The 23,636-nt window shown below is 39.8% G+C and overlaps 1 protein-coding gene across 3 annotated transcripts in view; it reads right to left on the bottom strand.

Moving 5' to 3' along the window:
* The window catches only part of bbs9 (Bardet-Biedl syndrome 9), a 425,985-nt gene that overhangs the window by 47,367 nt on the left and 354,982 nt on the right, over positions 1-23,636 (bottom strand). For all 3 annotated transcript variants that reach the window (XM_051935893.1, XM_051935892.1, XM_051935891.1), the window contains 2 exons: positions 21,869-22,021; positions 283-465 (listed from right to left, as the gene is read on the bottom strand). In XM_051935893.1, the coding sequence (XP_051791853.1) occupies positions 283-465; positions 21,869-22,021 (336 nt within the window). The remainder of the gene's footprint in view (positions 1-282; positions 466-21,868; positions 22,022-23,636) is intronic.

A 23,636-nucleotide genomic window follows, 5' to 3' on the forward strand; every position in this document is an offset into this window, starting at 1 on the left:
AATTTGGGTCTGAATTAAACAAATATAGTAAGAGCTTTAACTATATGAAATGCTTTGTTGTAATTTTTTGTTGTAATTAAAATTAGTTCAATGTAACCCAGAAATTCATACACTTTCACTTGTATGCCAAATTGATGAAAAGTAATAGACAATCAAGAAGACTCACAAGGCTCCTGCACTTGCTTGAGCACTATTTGATATATAAGGCACATTTCACGTGAAAAACCATAAACAGGTTTGTATAGTGGGCAGCACTGTCTTAGAATAAAGAAAGGCACACACCAGTTGAGAAGTGTCCTGTAACAGTGGCAGGAATGTGGCTTCCAAGATATCCGTTTGCTCTTTGTTCAGACTCTGCCACAGCCTAAGCAGCAGAAGGAAGAGATGGGTAGCAGATTTCAACCTTGTGAACGCCTGGCACAGAGCACTCTCATTCTCTTCAGCAGCATCTCCCAGGACAATGACCTGAAAAAAAGAAAGAAAACAAAGCTAGCTCAGTCTTGGACAAGCAGCAGAAATTGGCTTGGGCTGGGCATGTCTAAACTGTCCCAGTTTCTACCACTCCCATTCCCTTTTAAACCCTGTTGGAATATTTGCTTAATGGAAAGTCTCAATCAGAGGATGCCTGTCCACTCAGGCATTTGTTCCTTTGTTTAAGTGCACTTAGTTTGAAAGGCATCTGGTAATATACCATCAGTGCCTCATTGTGGCTGTAGAAGGGTATCACAGGTGCAAGAATCCCATGAAACAACCAATCAATACAAGATATCAAAAGAAGATGAACATTGAGACCTGGAATAGACAATATGCAGCTACAGCATTAAAGTGACTATTCTCAACATTGCAATATTAAGTATAATCCTAACACCTTAGACTAGAACAATATGATGCAGTAGAAAGGGTAAATGTATTTTCGTCTTCATAATCTGACATATCGCTGGTATAAAATGACAGCAACACAACACATTACATTTTGGTTACTGTTAAGAAGGTTCAGCAGCAGCATTACTTCCTTAGACATCCAATGAAGCTCAGATTTCTCAGTCTGTTCTCAATAACTTTATTGAGATGACAATGGAGTCCATCTTTACTTGTTGCATAACATCATGGTATATCATGAATTGCATATACTGTCACTATCACATGGAGACATGCAAGTATGAAAATTCACTATACTTTGTACACATGACAATAAGCCTGCACTTGAAGACAAATCTTGCCCTAACTGCTGGAAACACTCAAAATAACAACTGCAACATTCATGAGCTGCAAGAAACCATGCCTGTAGGGATGAAACATTGATGCGGAAGGAGACAGGCAATGATGTGAAGAGCATTTCAGACTTCTTTTAAAATCTCATAAAAAATGTTTTTAGCATCAAAAAAACAACACAAATACATGATTTTGTAGGTTTTTGAAAAAAAAACAGGTATTCAGTAAGTTGTAAAACTGTTGTTTTACATTTGAACTAGTGCCATTTACACCCCATTTTAAACTGCAAACACAGACACTCTATTTTTTAAAATGTATAAAAAATACTTGACTTTAGAACACAATTTCCCGTGGTGAATTATTGTACATTATGATTATGAAGAAAAAAAATATCCTTTAATTAAAACTGACAGTGTAATCGAAGGTCTCTGTTCTCTGCTGACATTTAGCATTCCTTCATGATGTAAACACAACAGTTTTGGGGACTGTCTTCTACAGAAATTGACTGCATAGAGAATGAAAAATCTGCAGAACTGCTGCAAGGCAATAATGGATTGTGCCCATGTAGCTTCAAACAAGAATGGGCTCTAGCACAATATGCTAAGCTTTGGGAGGCACTTGTAGAAGGCGGTCCATATTCCATATTAAGGTATATTCAACGTCTAACTGACACAGGACCTTTGAAATGGTGATGCCCTTTAGTCGCATCAGAAGATGTCACAGGATTTCTAAAAATGATGCTACACCCAAGCCCCCCAACAGCATACAGGCTGTACATTTCCTTCAGCAAGTATGTTTAATTACTTAGACAGGTCTAGAATGATGGCTACAGGAAGTGAGAACTATACAGGTATGCATTTACCTTATCTGTGAGGTGCATAATGTAGATAAGGGTTCCAGACCTCAAGAAGAAAACTGTATTTGTGAGTGTGGTATGTGTTAAAATTTTGGTGGAAAGTGCAGCAAACTGTGTTATACCCATAGGGACACATTGAAGTAACATGACAAATGGTATATAAAATCAACATTACTGTTGTTTATGTCTCCTAAAGAGGCTTCACTAGCAGTAAGACTCTTCAATTCAACCACACTTTGATAACATTTTTAGACATATAAGCACATTTCTTCCTAGGAAGGAAGGGATCCCATAAGTAGACAGTAGAGATGTTCGGGTGTTATGCTTTTCACACATTGTTCACTATGTTGCATAATTTATGAAACCTAGCAAAAACAAAAAATAATGACTTAGGCCATTTAAAATAAAATAAACAGTCCAGACAGAGAACTGCCAACAAGCTTCTTGACCTAGTAGGGCATCCACTAGAGTATCTACACTATATTAACAGAAACCCAGTAACTGTTTACACAGTTCTCTCTCATGAAACTACCCAAAGAAAGAGCCAGAACTGAGTGAAGGATTAAATACCAATAGAAAGAAAGACACAAATGTATATTGATGCTTTGGTACACGCTGGTTTGAAAAGGCTATACACCACCTATATGTGACATATTTGACAGTGAAAGTGGCACAAACTTTAGAAACTTCAAATTGGATTGCGGCAAGCAAGAAATATTTTCAAAATGGGAAAAATATTCCAGGTATCAGCCAAAAGCACAACACTAATAATGTAAAATTCCATGAGAAACAACTGAACTTCTTTACAAAGTATATTGCTAAAATGCTTCCTACAAAAAAAGAAACAGCAAAAGATTAGGTTTCAATGACACAAATCACTGTCTGTGTTGATGGTGCCGGTTAAGCCCTGAATTACCTGAAACAAGCATGAAAAAGAAATTTAAACTGCTTTAAGGTTATAAAGGCAGTATCCTCCAAAAGATACAGTTAGGTCCATATATATTTGGACAGAGACAACTTTTTTCTAATTTTGGTTCTGTACATTACCACAATGAATTTTAAATGAAACAACTCAGATGCAGTTGAAGTGCAGACTTTCAGCTTTAATTCAGTGGGGTGAACGAAACGATTGCATAAAAATGTGAGGCAACAAAAGCATTTTTTAACACAATCCCTTCATTTCAGGGGCTCAAAAGTAATTTGACAAATTAAATAACTGGAAATAAAATGTTCACTTCTAATACTTGGTTGAAAACCCTTTGCTGGCAATGACAGCCTGAAGTCTTGAACTCATGGACATCACCAGATGCTGGGTTTCCTCCTTTTAAATGCTCTGCCAGGCCTTTACTGCAGCAGCTTTCAGTTGCTGTTTGTTTGTGGGCCTTTCTGTCTGAAGTTTAGTCTTCAACAAGTGAAATGCATGCTCAATTGGGTTAAGATCAGGTGACTGACTTGGCCATTCAAGAATTTTTCACTTTTTTGCTTTAATAAACTCCTGGGTTGCTTTGGCTATATGTTTTGGGTCATTCTCCATCTGTATCATGAAACGCCGCCCAATCAATTTGACTGCATTTAGCTGGATTTGAGCAGACAGTATGTCTCTGAACACCTCAGAATTCATTCGACTGCTTCTGTCCTGTGTCACATCATCAATAAACACTAGTGTGCCAGTGCCACTGGCAGCCATACACGCCCAAGCCATCACACTGCCTCCACCGTGTTTTACAGATGATGTGGTATGCTTTGGATAATGAGCTGTTCCACGCCTTCTCCATACTTTTTTCTTGCCATCATTCTGATAGAGGTTGATCTTGGTTTTATCTGTCCAAAGAATGTTTTTCCAGAACTGTGCTGGCTTTTTTAGATGTTCTTTAGCAAAGTCCAATCTAGCCTTTCTATTCTTGAGGCTTATGAGTGGCTTGCACCTTGCAGTGCACCCTCTATATTTACTTTCATGCAGTCTTCTCGTTATGGCAGACTTGGATATTGATACGCCTACCCCCTGGAGAGTGTTGTTCACTTGGTTGGCTGTTGTGAAGGGGTTTCTCTTCACCATGGAAATGATTCTGCGATCATCCACCACTGTTGTCTTCCGTGGACGTCCAGGTCTTTTTGCATTGTTGAGTTCACCAGTGCTTGCTTTCTTTCTCAGGATGTACCAAACTGTAGATTTTGCCACTTGTAATATTGTAGCAATTTCTCGGATGGGTTTTTTCTGTTTTCGCAGCTTAAGGATGGCTTCTTTCACCTGCATGGAGATCTCCTTTGACTGCATGTTGTCTGTTCACAGCAAAATCTTCCACATGCAAGTACCACACCTCAAATCAACTCCAGGCCTTTTATCCGCTTAATTGATAATGACATAACGATGAACTTGCCCACACCTGCCCATGAAATAGCTTTTGAGTCAATTGTCCAATTACTTTTGAGCCCCCGAAATGAAGGGATTGTGTTAAAAAAAATGCTTTAGCTGCCTCACATTTTTATGCAATCGTTTTGTTCACCCCACTGAATTAAAGCTGAAAGTCTGCACTTCAACTGCATCTGAGTAGTTTCATTTAAAATTCATTGTGGTAATGTACAGAACCAAAATTAGAAAAAAGTTGTCTCTGTCCAAATATTTATGGACTTAACTGTAAAATGATAGAGTATATTTGCAAAAAGTATTTAAAAAAATATGCCAATTGCCTGAAGATATAGCTCAGACTCTTACACAAAGAGTTAAATGGCAATGACCAGACAGCTTAAACTTGTTTTTTGTGACACATTTCTCTTTCTGTAGTTAAGTTTTAGCAATAGAACATTAGAAAAACTCTGATGAGCATAGCCCATTCAGCCCAACAAAGTTCATCAATGCTATTCACATACAGTGATACTACATGCAAAAATACAGCATGCTGGGACTGCTGAGATAACAACAGCATAAATGAGCATACGTAACACTCAGAGCGTTGGTGTAACAGCCAGATGAATATATGTTCACTTGTGTTTTGATTCCACTAAAAGGAGAACCAATGAACCAAAATTGAAGACAAGTGTTGCTTATGACTGATATGGCCAGGCAGCATGTTTATGATGATTAGACAGTAACTTAGACAATTGACTATATACAGTACGTCTCAATCCTATTTACTTTGAAGAGTTCCAAAATTTGTGTCCAAAGCTCCAAAATCTTTGCCCACAAATCTACAGAGTAGAAGCCCAAAATAACAGCATGTTTATGTACATATGCTTTCAAGATAGTAATGACGACACCAAGACTCATTTAACTCCAACTTTCTAGTCCTACACATAATGTGAATCAGAAGTACAGAAATGCTAATCTGTTCCAGGAAATGCATCCAAAACGCTATTGCCTACTTCTGCTATATTTCCAGTCCATATAGGAACTGCAAATGTGTGGTACAAATCAACTACAAGTATAAGTAATCCTAAGTCAAAAGGTCATGTTGTCCAGTGAACAAAGAAACTTCTCATTATATACAAACAGTATTATGTATGTTATGTGTTGTTGACTGCATATCAAATTAAAACAGAATAGTAAGGATGAATAGAAGGGATAGAAGAAAACAAACTGCTAACAAACAAACCTGCACTCAGCCTCAGAAATCATTGTGAACTGCTCAGACAGTAAGGTGAAGGATGCATGCTTCCCATTGGAAGCCCACAAAAACAGAGCAAGGCAATCATCTGTATATTAGTCATCTTAATTTGGATTCTGACTGCTCCAAGCATCTAGCCACTTCCTGTTCTGCCCCAAGCAAAACTCCCAGGAGGCACAACATGAGGGTTATTGCAAGTCAGTCCGTGGTTGACTCTTCTGCCAAACCCAAGGATGCCAACGAGACAGGGCCATGTTTAGATACACAGGTCAATGCTTTAATTTGATCTGGATGAGGCCAAAGGCAGTTTCTAAAATGGATCCGAAGATGGATACTGGCTTTTTCTCTTTTTCCCCCCTCAGAGTTTTGACTACCTGCCTACTTGTCACCAAGCCAAAGCAAAGAAACCAACAACGCCAGTTCCCAGTGGAAAACTCCACATAAAAAGACACCAAACTGATATATAAACGTACATACTGTATACACATAGATGCTTACATACATATGCCCATCAACATTAACATGCAATGCAGACTTGAACAACCATCCTGTTTCATGTACACACAAAGAGTTTGGTGTGCTTTGGTGGTGCTTGCAAACTGGTTACATGCATGGGTATTACTGCTGCACAATGACACACAATCTAATCAGTCTTCATAGCCTCAAAGAGGCTTATGTACCCTCATATAAAACTATTCCCCCTCACATTTTGTTCTTGATCATCCCCTACAGGTAAAACTGGATAACTGTGGTAAGTCTGGCTACCATCTTGCATTCCTCAAACAGGAAATTTACATCATGGGATATTTACATCTGAGGAGACATGGAAAGATTTGCTTCATTACTTCAGTGTGTCCAGTATATGCTTATGCACACGTGGTGGGCAAGGAGAAGCTGTACAGCTAAAACAGAAAAGTGATCACCAATGCCTTCACTTCTTACTTTACTTTATGAGCTACCAAAAGCTTCCACACAAACTTACATTCGGTTATTAACAAGAACCTTGTTTACAGTAAGCTAAATTGGTCTCTAACTATTCTAGGCACATTACTCACCACAGTTTTGGTCTTTATATTTTTTTTCATAACCTGAGCTCATCAACTGGCTTACTGTTCTTTTCTCCTATTGCACGTGCCCAGGCTCTGCCCACTATAACCCAATAGAAACCTATTTTATTAACTATTATGCTTTTTACCATCAGCACAAGTGTTAAATTCCGCAGAGAGTAGGCTGAAATGTTACTTTGAGGTAATGCCACGCAGGCAGACAGCAGTACTTCAGAAAGGGCGCTATCTTATTCCAGATGGAGACAACATTTAGTAAAGAAAACATTATCAGAAGGTAGACTACAAAGAAGCAGATAAGTGTTGAGGAACCCAGACAGTCAGCACCTTTGTGCATCTTCGATGGACCGCAGCTAAAACAATCCTCTGTGGAGTATCATACAGACAGTATACAGAAACAGAAGAATGCAATGCACCGATAGCATCTAGAAGCTGCTATGAGTGAAGGCAAATTACTTATCATGTTCTATAAAGGACTCAGAGCCACAATAGCATAGAAATAAACTCCACTCGGCAACCAAAGTGGCCTGCTCTTAAAACACCTTACTACAAATCAACCATAAGCTGTTACAACTTGGACAAAATATAATGTTTTACCCCCATCCCTTTGCACATCACTGGGAGAAATATTTGGGACTTCAAGCACTTTACAGCCACAAGTGCAGGCACCTTCAGTGCATATATAGGTCTGACTGGTTTATATGTAAGAATAATTGATATTAAAGGTCAGAACATGTTTAAAGTTCCCCTTAACCCCTTGCTTCACATGCCATAGTGTAGAATAATATTCACAACTTCCATTTTCATACAGTGTCACCATTGCCTGAGGCAAAGCTTGCATAAGCTTCAACTCAAGTGCATTTGGATGTTAAGGGCAGCCCCCACCTAGGCTTCGCCTAATTTATCTCACATTATGTAGGATTTCCCTTTAGTTGACAGTTTACTTTTACTTTATATACTGAGACACCAGTAACTCAACCTTACACAGCTGTGACTGTATTTCATCTAAAACTTCATTTGTGAAGTGGGTGTAAAGTTATGAAGAAGGTACCTGATGAACACATCTCTTGTCTGACTAAACATAAGTAGAAATGTGTTCTCATTAAGCTACTGGTTCTCAATCTGCTGGAAAAAGTGACACCAGTGTACAGCCAAAACATCAGAACATAACAGATTTTTCCAGACAAGAGGAGAGAGTTTAGTTCATACTTACAGTCTGGTACTCTTGGAAGCCAAACTTCATTTTATTGCCATATGTAACCAATGCATGTGTATAATGGAAATCTTAATTCCAGAATGTCCACAGTTCAGCCTCAGAACTATACTGATTAACATAAAAGTTACAAAATGGAAATTTCAAGGTGAATTTCTTGAACATACTTGCCTTAGCTATCAGCAAGTATCCTCAAGTGTATATATTTCATTGTTTAGAAGAATTTTTGCAGAATTTTGATGAGTTCACTAGGCAAATAGTTTCAAGGATTCATAAGCGGATCAGTCCATATTGCAATCTTCTCTGCTTGAGAATAAGAGAAAAAGCTTCTTTTGATTTTAGGGATGTGTTGATTTGTCTCTGTGAAAAGTGGTCCACCTGTGGTTCTAAAATCCATTTAATAAATTGGATTGACACCTCTGATTTATTTTCTAAAGTTTTAATCTTCTTCCTTTTTCATCTGCTCCCATTAGGGGTTACCACAGCGGATCATCTTTTCCCATATCTTCCTGTCCTCTGCATCTTACTCTGTTACACTTGATATGTGAAAATGTCAGTTACCTCTCGTTTTCACCAGATGCAGTTTTAATTTGTTTCAACACCAAAACCTTCCAAGAGCTAATAAAGATTCTGGATATTTCTCCAATTTTTATATTGCTCTCAAGTTATTTTAGAAGGATCCACTTCAGAAGCTGAACTTTCAAGAATTCCTTCATTAGCAAATAAAAGTAGCTACATCTGCTTGCCGTTTTTATGGAATTGCTGCATTTAGAAAGTTAATTCCTACAACAGATGGCAAGAGGTAAAATTGAGAAAGTGAAGGAATCTAAAGAGTGTTCCGTGTCACTAAACATTAATAGAAAAATTAAGATTCAATTAACCACACATCAGAAAATGCTGATAAAAAATGCACAAGCTTCAAATGATGAAAGATGGATCTAAGCTGCAACACTCTGCACGAACCAATACGTGAAACGAAAAAAAACTGGAATAAAAATTCATCCATCTGTTCTTTTGCATATATTCATTATACATTTAATTGTTATGTCCCATAGGTCAAAACTGTTGGAAATAAATGTTTTAAAATTAAAGGGACAAGGTCAGCATGCAACCGTTTCCACTGGTAGCCATAACTTGTCAATTGCAAACATGAAAACTACCATAGTGTACTTCAGTCTCACAACTACTCCAGACCACTCAAGACTGTATCTGCATTCAGAGTACAAGAAATAAATTTACAGGTTATATGCAATGCCATTAGAGTGCTAGTATGTTAACACAGGACTCTAGGAAAGCTACCGCAGTGAAGAGCTGCTGGAAGCAGGACACAGAATAAGTACGCTACATGGCAAAATACATGGAACCTGGAGTTCTCCCAGGACATCATATCAGCATCCACCAGCTACAGTCAATAAGTGGTCCCAACTTGCAGCTGGTGAATATTTTGATCATTAAATGTGGACTCCTAAGAATTACTGATACACATGAGAATAGCTTGTGAATTTACTTGTCTTGTGGCTGCCTTGTTTAAATACCTTCTGGGACACAGGAAAAGGATCTCGCCTCTTAATTGACAAAAGAGGGCCTGTACCCATGGTTCCTGAGTTACCACCATTCACTACATTTTTCCTGAGGCTTTCTTTTGCCCCAAGCAAGATGGTAGAAATGCAATAGGCAGTGCCATGACTAGCGTTTCAGTTGTTATTCAGGGTCACATTCCTAAGCTTCAAGGAAAAAGCTATCTGCCCCACAGCTGCTTTTCTTCTTCATTACTAATCTTTGCTGTGCTCCTTTTATATCCTATTTTCTACTTTCAAAAATAATACCATCAGAAGAGTGTCACACTGCGGCAGAACACTTTTATTTGCACTAACCAGGTCTACTTGGAATTTTTATCTGTGTGGTCTGACAAGTCAAGTGGTATAAATCAAGACAAAGTTCTTTATTTGAAAATCCTTTTAACCTTTTCCTTAATGTTACCTGATTGTGAGGCTGGTGACCTTTGAAAATAGACAGCTTCTGAGAAAGGTTGGCATAATTCTTCACAAACATAATGACCTTGCATTTTTACCTCAGAGCTGCTGTTGCTGCTCCACAGAATGCATCATTAACCAACAAACAATAACATGTCCCTATATTGCTGCCAACACTAGGGAGACTAGGGGATAGAAAAAAACTTTTATAGAGGGAGAAACAGGCAGCTAAAGAGCAAATAAAGGACTATGTGACACATGACACACCATACAATTATCTAATTCATTTTCAACAGTATTTCCTCACTCTGAACTTGTCTGTGCAACACTGACAGCTAGATATTTTAAGTGGCAATACATAAAACTCAAAAAGGTGCCTGATCAGAGTCTGTAATTCCAAAAGAACCAAAGTATGCTATCCTGACCTACTCCTACACACAGAAAATGTATACAATATGACAAACTAGGGGTGCAAATACTGGCATCCAGGAGAGAGATTACTAGAATCAGGCAGTGGGGACATGTCAACGTACCATATTCAAACACAGACCCTCATATAGCTAATCTAGCAGTCTTAATGTGTATCATCACGTAGAGCATCCTGGGTCAAAGGTTATTAGTGGTGAATAAACACATCCACGTTCTAAACAGATGGGTTGAATTTCCATTCTTCACTATATATGCTTTGTTCTGGTGAACCTAAACAGAACCTTCTGTTCCTCTCAAAATGTCACATAAAATGAAAAGTGAGACATGTACCATATTAGAGCAGTGAAGCAGGCAGAAGAGATGGAAGAATCTTGGTCTGTAAGGACCATTTAGGTCAGTGAAACAGCTTGAGGAGGTATTTACTAATGAGAGCACAGTAAATGATAAACTGATGTCAATCTCACTCAATACAAAGATATCATGATATATTTGCGACTAGATGTGATCTTTTGAAAAGAGACAGATTAGAACAGAGACAGAGAGTCAGAGAGATACTGTCAAGTCACGTCATACTGACATCCTTTGGAAGCAATTTATGCCGTACTTACAAACATTTTCAAACAAGAACATGGACATCTAACTGCTCAGTTACATTAATGCATATCTAAAAGTCTAAGCTAATTGTCTCTTCTTTTTTAAGTTTTTTAACAAAAACTTTGAAAGGAACATATGCAAGGTCTCATTGATCACATTCAAAATTCAAATCTCAATAGTTCAGACAAATTCAAAATAGGTAAAGCAGTAATATTATCATCATCATATCAAGGTAGTCCAAGAGCAGTTATATCATAATGAAATGCCAATATCCTGAACTATTGGTCGGCCAGATTTATTTACGCAAAAGACATACTGCGCAGGCGCCCCACAAATCCCCCCCATACCCCCCCAAGCAACGGGAAACAGATGGAATGCAACGTAAAATAAGAAATGAGGCACCGCGCACAGAAAAAAGGAGTCAGACCACAGAAAAAAGGAGTCAGACGCCGGCGCTGTGCACGAAACCCATTGCACACGAAACGGGACACACACAAAGAGGAGGATTCAACAAGCCCCTACCACACAAAAAAAAAAGAAGCCGCGAGCACCACACAAAGCCCATTGGATACAAAACGGGACAGACTACGGACATAGCACACGAAACGTACACAAAAACGACGATTCAGACCCACGACCACACTAACATAAATAACAAATGACACACAAAGCCCCATTTCTAAATGAACCGTCCGTATTAAACATATGTCATCTCAACATGTTCACACTATGCAGCATAGGTGGATCTCATTACAATGTGGCACTATTAACCGTTCAACCGCAGAAAAGGCTCCATATTAACAGTGAGTGCGATCCTCCTTATTACTTATCCATATTTCTCACGCTGAAGAACAAACAAGTCATGAATTCACGATCACGGGTACAAAACGATACGGCTCAGATAACGGGACCAAACACAATTCACACTATGCAGCATAGGTGGATCTCATTACAATAAGGCGCTATTAACCGTTCAACCGCAGAAAAGGCTCCATATTAACAGTGAGTGCGATCCTCCTTATTACTTATCCATATATCTAACGCTGAAGAACAAACAAGTCATGAATTCACGATCACGGGTACAAAATGAACGTAGACGCATGCAGCACGCGTCTCACAGTGCTGCATCGATACAGGCACAGGTTCAAAACGAAACACCTCCCGTCTCAGACATACAGAAACGACAGCGAAGGAACAAAATAAATAAACGCAGACGTCTACACCGCGCATCTGGAATGCCGGAAAACAAGCAGGCAAGGCTCCAAAAAGAGAAAGCTCAACTGACCTACATACAAAAACGGGCAAGGCTCAATACAAACAATGCACACCGTAAACTACAACGGGCTTTTCACACAGCACAGGCAAATCGATTACAGCTCCAAAACAACACGTCCCAAATACTGGATATACAACGACGCGCCTCTCTAACGGCACAAGCAAAACATACAGGTCACGGACATCAACGACAGACACCTGCTAAACGCTTGCGCCAGTTAGCTGACAACGCGTTCAATAATGAGTCCACTATTCAGGAAAATTCATTCGGATTAATGAATGTCATTTGCAATCATTGTCATTCACTTAACTTCCCTGAAGAAACAACTGGCAATACAAGTAATACATTTACACATTGTTGTCAAAAGGGTCAAATTAGACTGCCTCCTTTACATTCATATCCTGAATATCTACAGAAGCTTCTAACTAACGATGTACCTGAAAGTAAAAACTTTATGAACTGCATTAGATACTACAAATCGGTATCCACTATGAACATGAACAGTAGCACTGCACGTGACATCCGTCTTGCAAAACTGTTAATTATTGATGAATGTACAATGGCATCCAGTCACTTACTCAACACCATTCATAAACTTCTACAAACGTTGATGAATAATAATATTCCCTTTCGATGAAAGGTACTTTTATTAGGAGGAGATTTTAGACAGTGCTTAGCTATTGTTCCACATGCCATGCGCTCAGCTATTGTTCAGTTCACCTTAAAATACGCAGACTATTGGCATTGCTTTCAAAAGATACAGTTAGTACAAAACATGCAATGTCCAGATCCAGATCATAACAATTGGTTATTACAACTGGGGGATGGTACACTCACCAATACAGATAGACTTCACCCAGATATTAGTACAATTCCTCAAGCCTTTATCTGCGACGACTTAGTTACAGAGATATTTGGAACAGCAATCTCATTAGACCAAATGCCCCTTTTAACACAACGCACTATATTATGTCCAAAAAATATTAATGTGTAAAACATAAATACCCAAGTCATTGCATTACTTCCTGGAGAGACACAACTCTTTCTAAGCTCTGACAAAGTTGACTCTGATCACGACAATGACCATCTTCATTGACCTTACAAGATTTGACCTGGAATTACCTTTTACACTTAAACGGCGTTTACAAAGAAATTTTCCAATAAACCTTTACACTGTGCCACACACTTTATTGTTTGCTTTCTATATGCATCATCTACACCTTCACACTATTCTATATCTCATTCATACATCACACTCTTTGTCATTTCCCAACACCAGGGGTTGGCGAGCGAAGCGAGCAGGGGGCGGAGCCCCCTAGTTTATTATAATGACATGCAATCCATAATGGCCAGAAATCCGCAGATTCTTGACAACAATGCCACCGGCTTCATCGGCTCTGGATATTCCCACTTTCATAAGTAGACTGTTTTATCAGAAAGTCTTATTTTTATTGAATGAACTCGAAACGGTGTTCGGTCAAATCAGAGCAACATTTACACGATCAAATTTCAAAAACAGGGTTTGCCTCACATGCATTTATTGGTTACTTTGCAAAATAAATTATTAACTGCAGATGGTGCAGATTGCTTTGTCTGTGCTGAAATTTCAAACAGAGAAACCTAGGCTGAATTATGGTACAAAATCATTAAACACATGTCTCACAGACCTCATTTAAAAGATTCAGTATGTTGGGACTCAAAAGAAAAAAAAGTGTTTAAAGGAATTTCCAAAAGCATTCGTTCAAACAACAAATATGACTAAGGCTGGCTTTCCTGATTATCGCTGAAGAGATAATCGCCATGAACAACACACTTAGCACTGTCACACACGTGTGAGTAGGATGCAGCTAAAGGGACTGAGTAGTTGTAATAAAACAGCTGAGCAGGGGGCAGCGGAGTGTGCCAACAGTCTTTCTCAGTTACCTATAGACCTTTCCCAGGAAATCCTACAAGGTTCCGGTGCCTCAGAAGATATAATTTCCGGTGCCGGCCCCTTTGCTAACCTCACCTCCAGTCCAGACGACATCACCTCCGGTGCTGGCCCCTTTGCTGACGTCACATCCGGTCCAGAAGATATCACTTCAGATTCCGGCCCTTTTGATGATTTCACTTCCTTTGCAGGCCTTTAAAGCCTCCATCTTTGTCTCCGATAATCAGTTCTGTTTTGAACTCTGTTCTATGCACATCGTGCTACTCAAATTCAACTTTTGCAGCCAGGAAAACAATATACGGGTGGATGCCCCAAATCTTTATGATGTCTTTGTTGTATTTTTATCACAGCATGGAAAGAAAGATGGTAAAATTGAGATGCTCAATAATTCAAATATTGTACCATATAACCCCTATTTGCTCAAATGATTCGATTGTCATATTAATGTCGAGTATTGTGCAGCGGTTATGAGTGTTAAGTACATCTACAAGTACATTCATAATGGGCATGATAGAGTACGCGTAACTTTATCGAAAGAACAGTCTCAGGGTGAAGTTCAAGCAAATTTAGATACTTGGTACGTCAGTGCAATGGAAAGCGGGTGGCATTTAATGGAATTGCCAATGCACGGTTGAAGTCATTCTGTTGAATTATCACCGATTCATTTGCCAGGTCAGAATATAATTCAATTTAAAGAGGGAAAAGAAGCAGAAGCTTTAAAGGTAGCAAAAAATAGAAATACAAAATTATTGGCTTACTTTGAACTTAATAAAACAGATATAAATGCAAAAGCATATACGTACGTGCAAATTCCTCAACATTACACATGGCAGAAACAAAAAAGAGTGTGGCATACAAGAAAAATTAATTGCAAAAGTGTTGCTTGATTAAATATTGTATCACCAAAAGATAGCAAACGGTTTCATTTAAAATTGTTGTTACGTAAATCAAAAGACGCAAAGTCATATAAAGATGTTCTAGCTATAGCTGGAACTAAGGAAGGTACCTTTCAAAAAGCGGCACAAACAGCTGGGTTATGTAAATCGTACGACTATATGTTTGAAATGATGTCTGATGCCACTTCTGTAATGATCCCTGACAAATTAAGACACTTCTTCGTGTACTTAATTATGACTGGTGAAGTCGATGCTTTACAATTATGGGAAGCGTTCAAAGGAACATTATCTGAAAAGTCGAATGAAGAAACGGCTCTTTCGATCATCAAAAGAAATGTTAGAAGCAGAGGAATAAACAATGCAGCAAATTGAACTTCCAGAAGAAACAGACGAATCAGAGGTAAAGAAAGAGATAACAGCAGACGAAAATTTAACAGTGGAAGACCAAAAAAAATTATATCAGAAAAGTTAATTCCAAATATTATTTTTACTGAAGTTTTAAAGTAAAAGTGAACATAATGCATATGTAACAATTCCCATAAAAAAACAACATCTTAAAATTGTATTTCCGAAAAAAGAAACCCGGGGGTTGACGAGCAAAGCCCTCTAGTATTATATATTATTATTATATATTATGATATGACATGATATTATTTTGTAAGAGATGAGTGACTTAACCCATATGAAGTTTGTCTTATGAAAATAACATAAAGCCAGATGTTTGAAGCTGAAATCAAGCAGCACACTCTCCCTACACCTTGACACTCTCCTTAAAAGTGGAGATTCTTCTTCTAGATGCATCAAACACTCTTGAAAAGCTTCTGTCAAGAAGTCACAGAAACTGGGATTCTGATTTGAATCCTAGAGCTCAAAGTTACCAATCATATGATACAAGCTTCAAACAAGTTTACAATAGACTGGGTTAAAGAAAACAGAAACACATGAGACACAGAGATAAAAATATCACAGATCTTAGCTGCACTGTAGCACTCTTGGATTGCTCTTTCTCTACGCTTCACCAAGATGGGCTTAGCTGACCTTTTGCACAGACAATAACGAACAAGACTCTGCATTTGGCTTAAGTTACCAGTTTTGCCTAGCAGACAAACAACCAGCCAAAGTGTTGCAACATCAGATCCCACAATCTCAAAGACTGTGAGAAGAAACAGAAAGAAAGAACAGTAATCATATTCCCCAAAGAGAAAAACATGGGTATAGCAGAAATGTAAAAGACAAACTTCAATATAACCTGAACAGCTCAGCACTGAATGTGAGTTTAATCTTATTTTGGAACTCTAATCTCAATGTCCTGTATGTAAATACCCACTCTGCCAGACATCTTATTTCTGATCTCACTGTCCTACATCTTTAAACAGTCTGGCTTAGAAGCCCACAGGTTTACAACAGGATATCTTGTAGAGACATCACAGCTCTAAATATGTTTCCCCACACCATCAAATATAAGTGTACTAACATTTTTACCCTGGGAAATGGAATATGAAAAATTAATGTTAATTGCATCTCTCATGTCAAAGATCCCTGAAAACGTCCATCAGCTTTTTCACCCATAGTCCTAATATGTTGAATCTATGTATCCAACTTTTTCTACTGTTAGATAGATAGATAGATAGATAGATAGATAGATAGATAGATAGATAGATAGATAGATAGATAGATAGATAGATAGATAGATACTTTATTAATCCCAATGGGAAATTCACATTCTCCAGCAGCAGCATACTGATACAATAAATAATATTAAATTAAAGAATGATAATAATGCAGGTGAAAAAACAGACAATAACTTTGTATAATGTTAAATGTTAACGTTTACCCCCCTGGGTGGAATTGAAGAGTCGCATAGTTTGGGGAAGGAACGATCTCCTCAATCTGTCAGTGGAGCAGGACAGTGACAGCAGTCTGTCGCTGAAGCTGCTCTTCTGTCTGGAGATGATACTATTAAGTGGATGCAGTGGATTCTCCATAATTGATAGGAGCCTGCTGAGCGCCCTTCGCTCTGCCACAGATGTTAAACTGTCCAGCTCCATGCCAACAATAGAGCCTGCCTTCCTCACCAGTTTGTTCAGGCGTGAGGCATCTTTCCTCTTAATGCTGCCTCCCCAGCACACTACCGCATAGAAGAGGGCACTCGCCACAACTGTCTGATAGAACATCTGCAGCATCTTATTGCAGATGTTGAAGGACGCCAGCCTTCTAAGGAAATATAACTGGCTCTGTCCTTTCTTGCACAGCGCATCAGTATTGGCAGTCCAGTTTAATTTATCATCCAGCTGCACTCCCAGATATTTATAGGTCTGCACCATCTGCACACAGTCACCTTTGATGATCATGGGGTCCATGAGGGGTCTGGGCCTCCTAAAATCCACCTCCAGCTCCTTGGTTTTGCTGGTGTTCAGTTGTAGGTGATTTGAGTCGTACCATTTAACAAAGTCATTGATTAGGTCCCTATACTCCTCCAGCCCATTCCTGATGCAGCCCACGATAGCAGTGTCATCAGCAAACTTTTGCACATGGCAGGACTCCGAGTTGTATTGGAAGTCCGATGTATATAGGCTGAACAGGACCGGAGAAAGTACAGTCCCTTGTGGCGCTCCTGTGTTGCTGACCACAATGTCAGACGTGCAGTTCCCAAGACGCACATACTTAGGTCTGTCTTTAAGATAGTCCACGATCCATGCCACTAGGTATGAATCTAATCCCATCTCTATCAGCTTGTCCCTAAGGAGCAGAGGTTGGATTGTGTTGAAGGCGCTACAGAAGTCTAGAAACATAATTCTTACAGCACCACTGCCTCTGTCCAAGTGAGAGAGGGATCGGTGTAGCATATAGATGATGGCATCCTCCGCTCCCATCTTCTCCTGATATGCAAACTGCAGAGGGTCAAGGGTGTGTTGAACCTGTGGCCTAAGGTGGTGAAGCAGCAGCCTCTCCATGGTCTTCATCACATGTGATGTCAGAGCAACAGGCCGAAAGTCATTCAGCTCACTAGGACGTGATACCTGTGGGACTGGGGTGCTTTCCAAAGTCTCGGGACTCTCCCCTGTTCCAGGCTCAGGTTGAAGATGCGCTGTAGAGGACCCCCCAGCTCCGATGCACAGACCTTCAGCAGTCGTGGCGATACTCCATCTGGACCCGCTGCTTTGCTGGCATGAAGTCTCCTTAGCTCTCTGCTCACCTGCGCTGCTGTAACTGTGGGTGGGGATGTCTCTCCTATGCTGGTATCAGCAGAAGGATGTGTGGAGGGTGCAGTACTCCGAGGTGAGAGTGAGAGTGGGTTAGGGTGGTCAAACCTGTTGAAGAAGTTGTTCATTTGGTTTGCTCTCTTCACGTCTCTCTCGATGGTGGTACCCCGCTTTGAGCTGCAGCCAGTGATAATCTTCATCCCATCCCACACTTCCTTTATGCTGTTATTCTGCAACTTCTGCTCCAGCTTTCTCCTGTACTGCGCCTTCGCCGCCCTGAGCTGGACTCGGAGTTCCTTCTGCACGCGCTTGAGCTCATGCTGATCACCGTCTTTAAAAGCCCTTTTCTTCTGGTTCAAAAGGCCCTTGATGTCACTTGTAATCCATGGCTTGTTGTTAGCATAGCAGCGTACAGTTCTTACTGGAACTACAATGTCCATACAAAAGTTGATGTAGTCAGTAGTGCAGTCAACAACTTCCTCAATGTTCTCACTATGAGATCCCTGCAGGATATCCCAGTCTGTAGTTCCAAAACATTCTCTCAGAGTATTATTACTGTTGCATGATCCCAGTCCTACAGAGTTTACCTTTCTGCAGCACCTATCTATTAGATCTCACCTTCCCACTGTACTACTCCTCTCCAATCCAATTTTGAGAATCTGATTTCACTATCCTGTTGATTTACTAGCATAGTCCCAACATACATGACCTAGATATCCTGCTGTGCTTAATCTCAGCATATTCTCAAACACTTTTCTCCGTAAGTAGCTCTATTCTGCATGGTAAAGTGGTGCCTAAAGTCCAGAGAAACCACGCTTAACTACTTTTTAACCACAAATGTATAGTCTCGTGAGTAAGCATGTATGAGAGTCATGTGTTTGTCAGTCAGCTTTGCACTGGTAGAATTTCAGATCAGTAAAATAATCCCATCCAGCAGCCTCAAAAAGTAGATTACTAAGAAATTGACTTTTACCTCACTACTGATGTATCTTGGGTCACTCCCCCTACACTCTCAAAATACAACAAATGTGTCGGACTGCAAAATCAGTTCTACTCAAGGCAATATGGAGCACCACACACTCATCCCCTACTCTCTCTGTGCTGTCAAGGCACAGTACTGATTATCATCGATATGCCAATGTCAGCATTACAACCAGGTGGTCCAGTGGGGTAAGCTCTGATGCCCTTTTGGCCAAATATACAATTCATAGGAGCTAGGGACTATCTCAATTTGCTCAAGTAGTATCCTCTACCATATTAAGGTAATCATATTCTTGTTTCAGTGTTAATATATAATATGAAGAATAGGCATAGTAGAACTTTTATATACTTGACTGATAGTTTGGAACAATTCTTACAAGAACTGGCCACATGTATTGTTAATGCTCTACTGTCCTGAGATACTAAAGGCAAATGAACCAGTGTGCTGTGTTACACCAGAAAGACTGCACAGACCACTGAATCAGTAATATCAAAGTACAAAATATTGTTCCTTGGGTAGGTAGGACCCATATGGCGGCAATTACCAGAATGTGATTAGTATAAAGAGTGCAAAGAAACACACACATATACAAATATACACACAGAAACACTGCATCAATATGTCACAGGTAGAGTGTAGAATGAAAGAGATCACATGCAAGGACACGTCAGACTAGTTTGAAGTGATATAGCTCATTAGACTCCACAGCATTTAAGAATAAAAAATGTGAAACAAAGAAGTGCTGTTTGGTTTAGTTTCTCTGTGGTGGCCTGGGAGATGTGATTCAAATCCATCTATCACTCAGATATGATCCTTTAAAAAAAAAAGAGAAGAAGAAGAAGAAAGAAAGAAAAAAGGAAGCGCTGCTGGCGGCAGCACCCAGGGAGAGCCACAGAAGAAAATTACAGACGGCTTGTAAAACATGTCGAGTGCATAGTGGCAACCGTGGGAGAAAATTTTAATTAGATCAAGTAGAGCTGAGAGCTAAGCCTGAGGCTGCAGTGAAAACGTGTGACTGCTGCTATGTCAAAGTCACTTCTCTTCTTCCCTAAATACCGCCTGTGATGCGAAACAATTAAGGGAGGTGAGGTCAAAGGGCAAGCCATTAAGGATCCCTATCAGAGTAGTGAGCTTTTAGGCATGCTGTCAGGGGGTGGACCCAAGAGAAAATGCAATTCTGAAGGAATGCAGAACAAATGAAGAGCTTAACAAACCGTTTATCTTATTTATTTAATGAAATTCCAGACAAGCCCATAAAATGCCGGCAAAGCAGACACAATGTGTCAGCACATTAGTTCCCTCATCATTATAATGGGGCTGAGTGTCTATTGTGTGGTGCCAAATACTCTCTTATTTAATCCAACGCTCTGTGCTGTTGAAGCTGGATAGGCATGGGCTGCCAATTGCTGACCACTCTACCTCTTCCAGTGTCTGATGTGCTTCACTTCATCACTTTAACTTTTATACATGAGTGTCTTTGCTTGTCTCCCAATTTAAGAGTAAGTGGTCTGAAATTATTAATTAAGACTTGACATCTGTGTCACCAGGCAGGATATCTTCAGCAGTGAAAATCACCACCACAAGACAGTGGATTGAGTTACAGGGAGTCCACTGATATTCCACTGATGGCTGGCCTCTAATGAGTCATTTAATGTGGAGGAGCTACTCTAGGAACAACAAGAAGCATAAACATACCTACCCCTTTCATTGACTTGTAGATGTAGATGTTTCACTTGTCTGCTATATCAATGGCAGAGTGCTGTGAAAAACATGCAAAGTATATTACGTGCTTATAGTTTTCACTGACTTCATAAAATTATAGCATGGTTTTTCATTAGCCCATGCTCGTGCTAATTTGCTTCCTAACCTGCAAGTAGACCTGTTTTCCTTGGGTGCATACAGTGTGGCATAATATGCATAACTAACTAAAAAGAATATTATGGTGTCCAATGAATGCATTTGTCTACATTGAGGATTAACACTAAACATCATGGCTGACAACAACAAACAAATTCTCTCACAAGAGACAGTCATCCAGAGGTCTGTATACTTTGGGATTGGTTTTTGAAATGACTTTGGTCACTCGCTGTCCTTAAATAGAATATTTATCAGAAACGTTTTCAGGTGAGTGCAATAAACAATAGTGAAGCAAAGAATGTAGACAATTGCCAGACTGCTCATTTCATACAGATAACTTTGGAGTTGTGCATTCTGCAGTAAACACTCAGTGCTGAAATAGGATAAACAATGTGTAACCTGTTAAAAAAGTAGGCTGAGCAAATGAGGGAATGAAATACACCTTGCCACTTTAAAGTATCCACTTTCAATTAGTGTTCCTGTCTGGTAGACTGGTCATGAATCTCTCATGATCACTCATCCTTCATGTTTCTAGTGCATTAGCAATACCTGAAGCTGCCAATCAGAATAGGAAGTTCAGAATAAGAGTTGCTCACCTCCTGCAGGAATAAGTACATCTTCAATCCAATACAAGTGTTGATATGTGAATAGCAGTAAAAGCTGAGGACAAGGTGAGGCAAGTGCAGTACATGTAGGCATGGTAGCCCAGAGAGTTTGTCAGTGAATTGGAAATTATATATTATAAGTGAGTTATTCCATCTCTGGAGAGTAGCTGACTCACCTGCCTATAGGTGGCGTCCATCAGTGTGTCCAGATTCTGCAGTGGGGCAGGTGTCTTGTCCTTGAATCGTGTAAGCAGCCTCCGCTGGATGGCTCGGAACTGAACAGCTCTTTCTGCAAGGAGGTTCTGATACTTTTCAGCATTGAGGCGAAGCTGCAATGAGAAGGCATGAATTAATTCACTTTAAGCACATGCATTTCGTCTCTCTCTCTCACTCAGGTCGGAAGCACGAGTGTAGCAGCGAGCAGAAGCACAGAGCAGCGGCGTCTCCCACAGGCACGTAGCCCTTCGCAAACACCCGAGCAAGTTCATCTGAAGTAAAGCCGGCAGCTGACCAGAAGAAATAACCGGCAGTGAGAAACTTGAAGCCGACGGTCTCTAAAGCACTTAAGTAAACTACAGAAAATGGAGAAGATGACATTAATACTAAACGTAAGTTCTATCTGCTCTCTGCCCGTTGAGGGCACGTTTATATGTTGTGTGTCCTGCAGCATGTACAGTTCAGGTTTTCCAGCCGACATTGTAGACAGCTTCACCTGCCAAAAATGTTTAGTTAATTTAGAGTTGGTCGGGAAAATACACGAATTGCAGGACCGCGTTAGGAATCTGATAGTGATTAGGCAAACCGAAAATTGGATCGACTCGGTTTGTTTAGACAATTCGGCTACTTCTGATTCGGCTTCAGTCTCTCCTGGTCCCACTGTAGTCAGTGAACGGCCGAAGTCAGCAGCACCAATTCAGCCACAGGGTGAGTGGGTAACAGTAAGACGGGGGTCTAAGAATCCAAAATGTAGTCCCCCGGCACCCAGGTCACCAATTCGGACCCAGAACAGATTCTCAGCACTCAGCAGCACGCCTGTGGAAACTGAGAATAAGAAAGTGCTCATAATTGGCGATTCCATAGTGCGGAATGTTAGAATTCCAAACTATGTTAAACCAGCAGTTAATGTTAAGTGCCTCGCAGGGGCCAAGATTTCTGGCATAGAGGCCGCATTGGACTGTGTCGCCGACGATGAAGTATCTACCTTATTGCTGCATGTCGGCACTAATGATATTTATTCACAGCAATCTGAGGTATTAAAGAGGAACTTCATCTCTCTTTGCATCAAAGCTAAAAGAAAATGTCGGAATTTAGTTGTATCTGGCCCCTTACCAAGATTATATAGAGGGGATGTGATTTATAGCAGATTGCATTCCCTTCACTGCTGGCTAGAGACCTGGTGTGCAAACAAAAGCATAGCGTTTGTGAACAATTGGGATGATTTTTGGGAAAGGCCTGGATTTTTCAGAAGAGATGGTCTTCATCCTAACTGGAGGGGATCTTATTTATTATCCCAAAATATGTCAGCAAAACTGCCTGGTTGACTGATTAGAGCACCATCCAGGCCACAGTCATGTGATCTTAAATCACAGGCTGTTGTTTATCCCACCTGTTACTTTCCTGAAGCTGTTACCCATAATCCTTGTCTTGGGGCATCCAGTAAATTTAGTCTTGATACAAACCTTAAATTAATTGATAACCAAAAAATAAGGTGTATAATTAGACCAAGGGATAAAACCAGACCCTCCACCAGGGGCATCTGTAATAGAAACTTACTACAAATTAAAACAAAAAGTATATCACCAATTCAGAAAGAAGCATACAGTTTTAAATGCTGCTTATTGAACATTCGCTCTCTTGGCACTAAAGCTGTTTTGGTAAATGATACTGTATTACATTAAGTACAAAATCTGATCTGTGTCTTCTCACCGAAACCTGGCTTAGTAA

The sequence above is a fragment of the Erpetoichthys calabaricus genome, chromosome 13, assembly GCF_900747795.2.
Source record: "Erpetoichthys calabaricus chromosome 13, fErpCal1.3, whole genome shotgun sequence".
Classification (NCBI taxonomy): domain Eukaryota; kingdom Metazoa; phylum Chordata; class Cladistia; order Polypteriformes; family Polypteridae; genus Erpetoichthys; species Erpetoichthys calabaricus.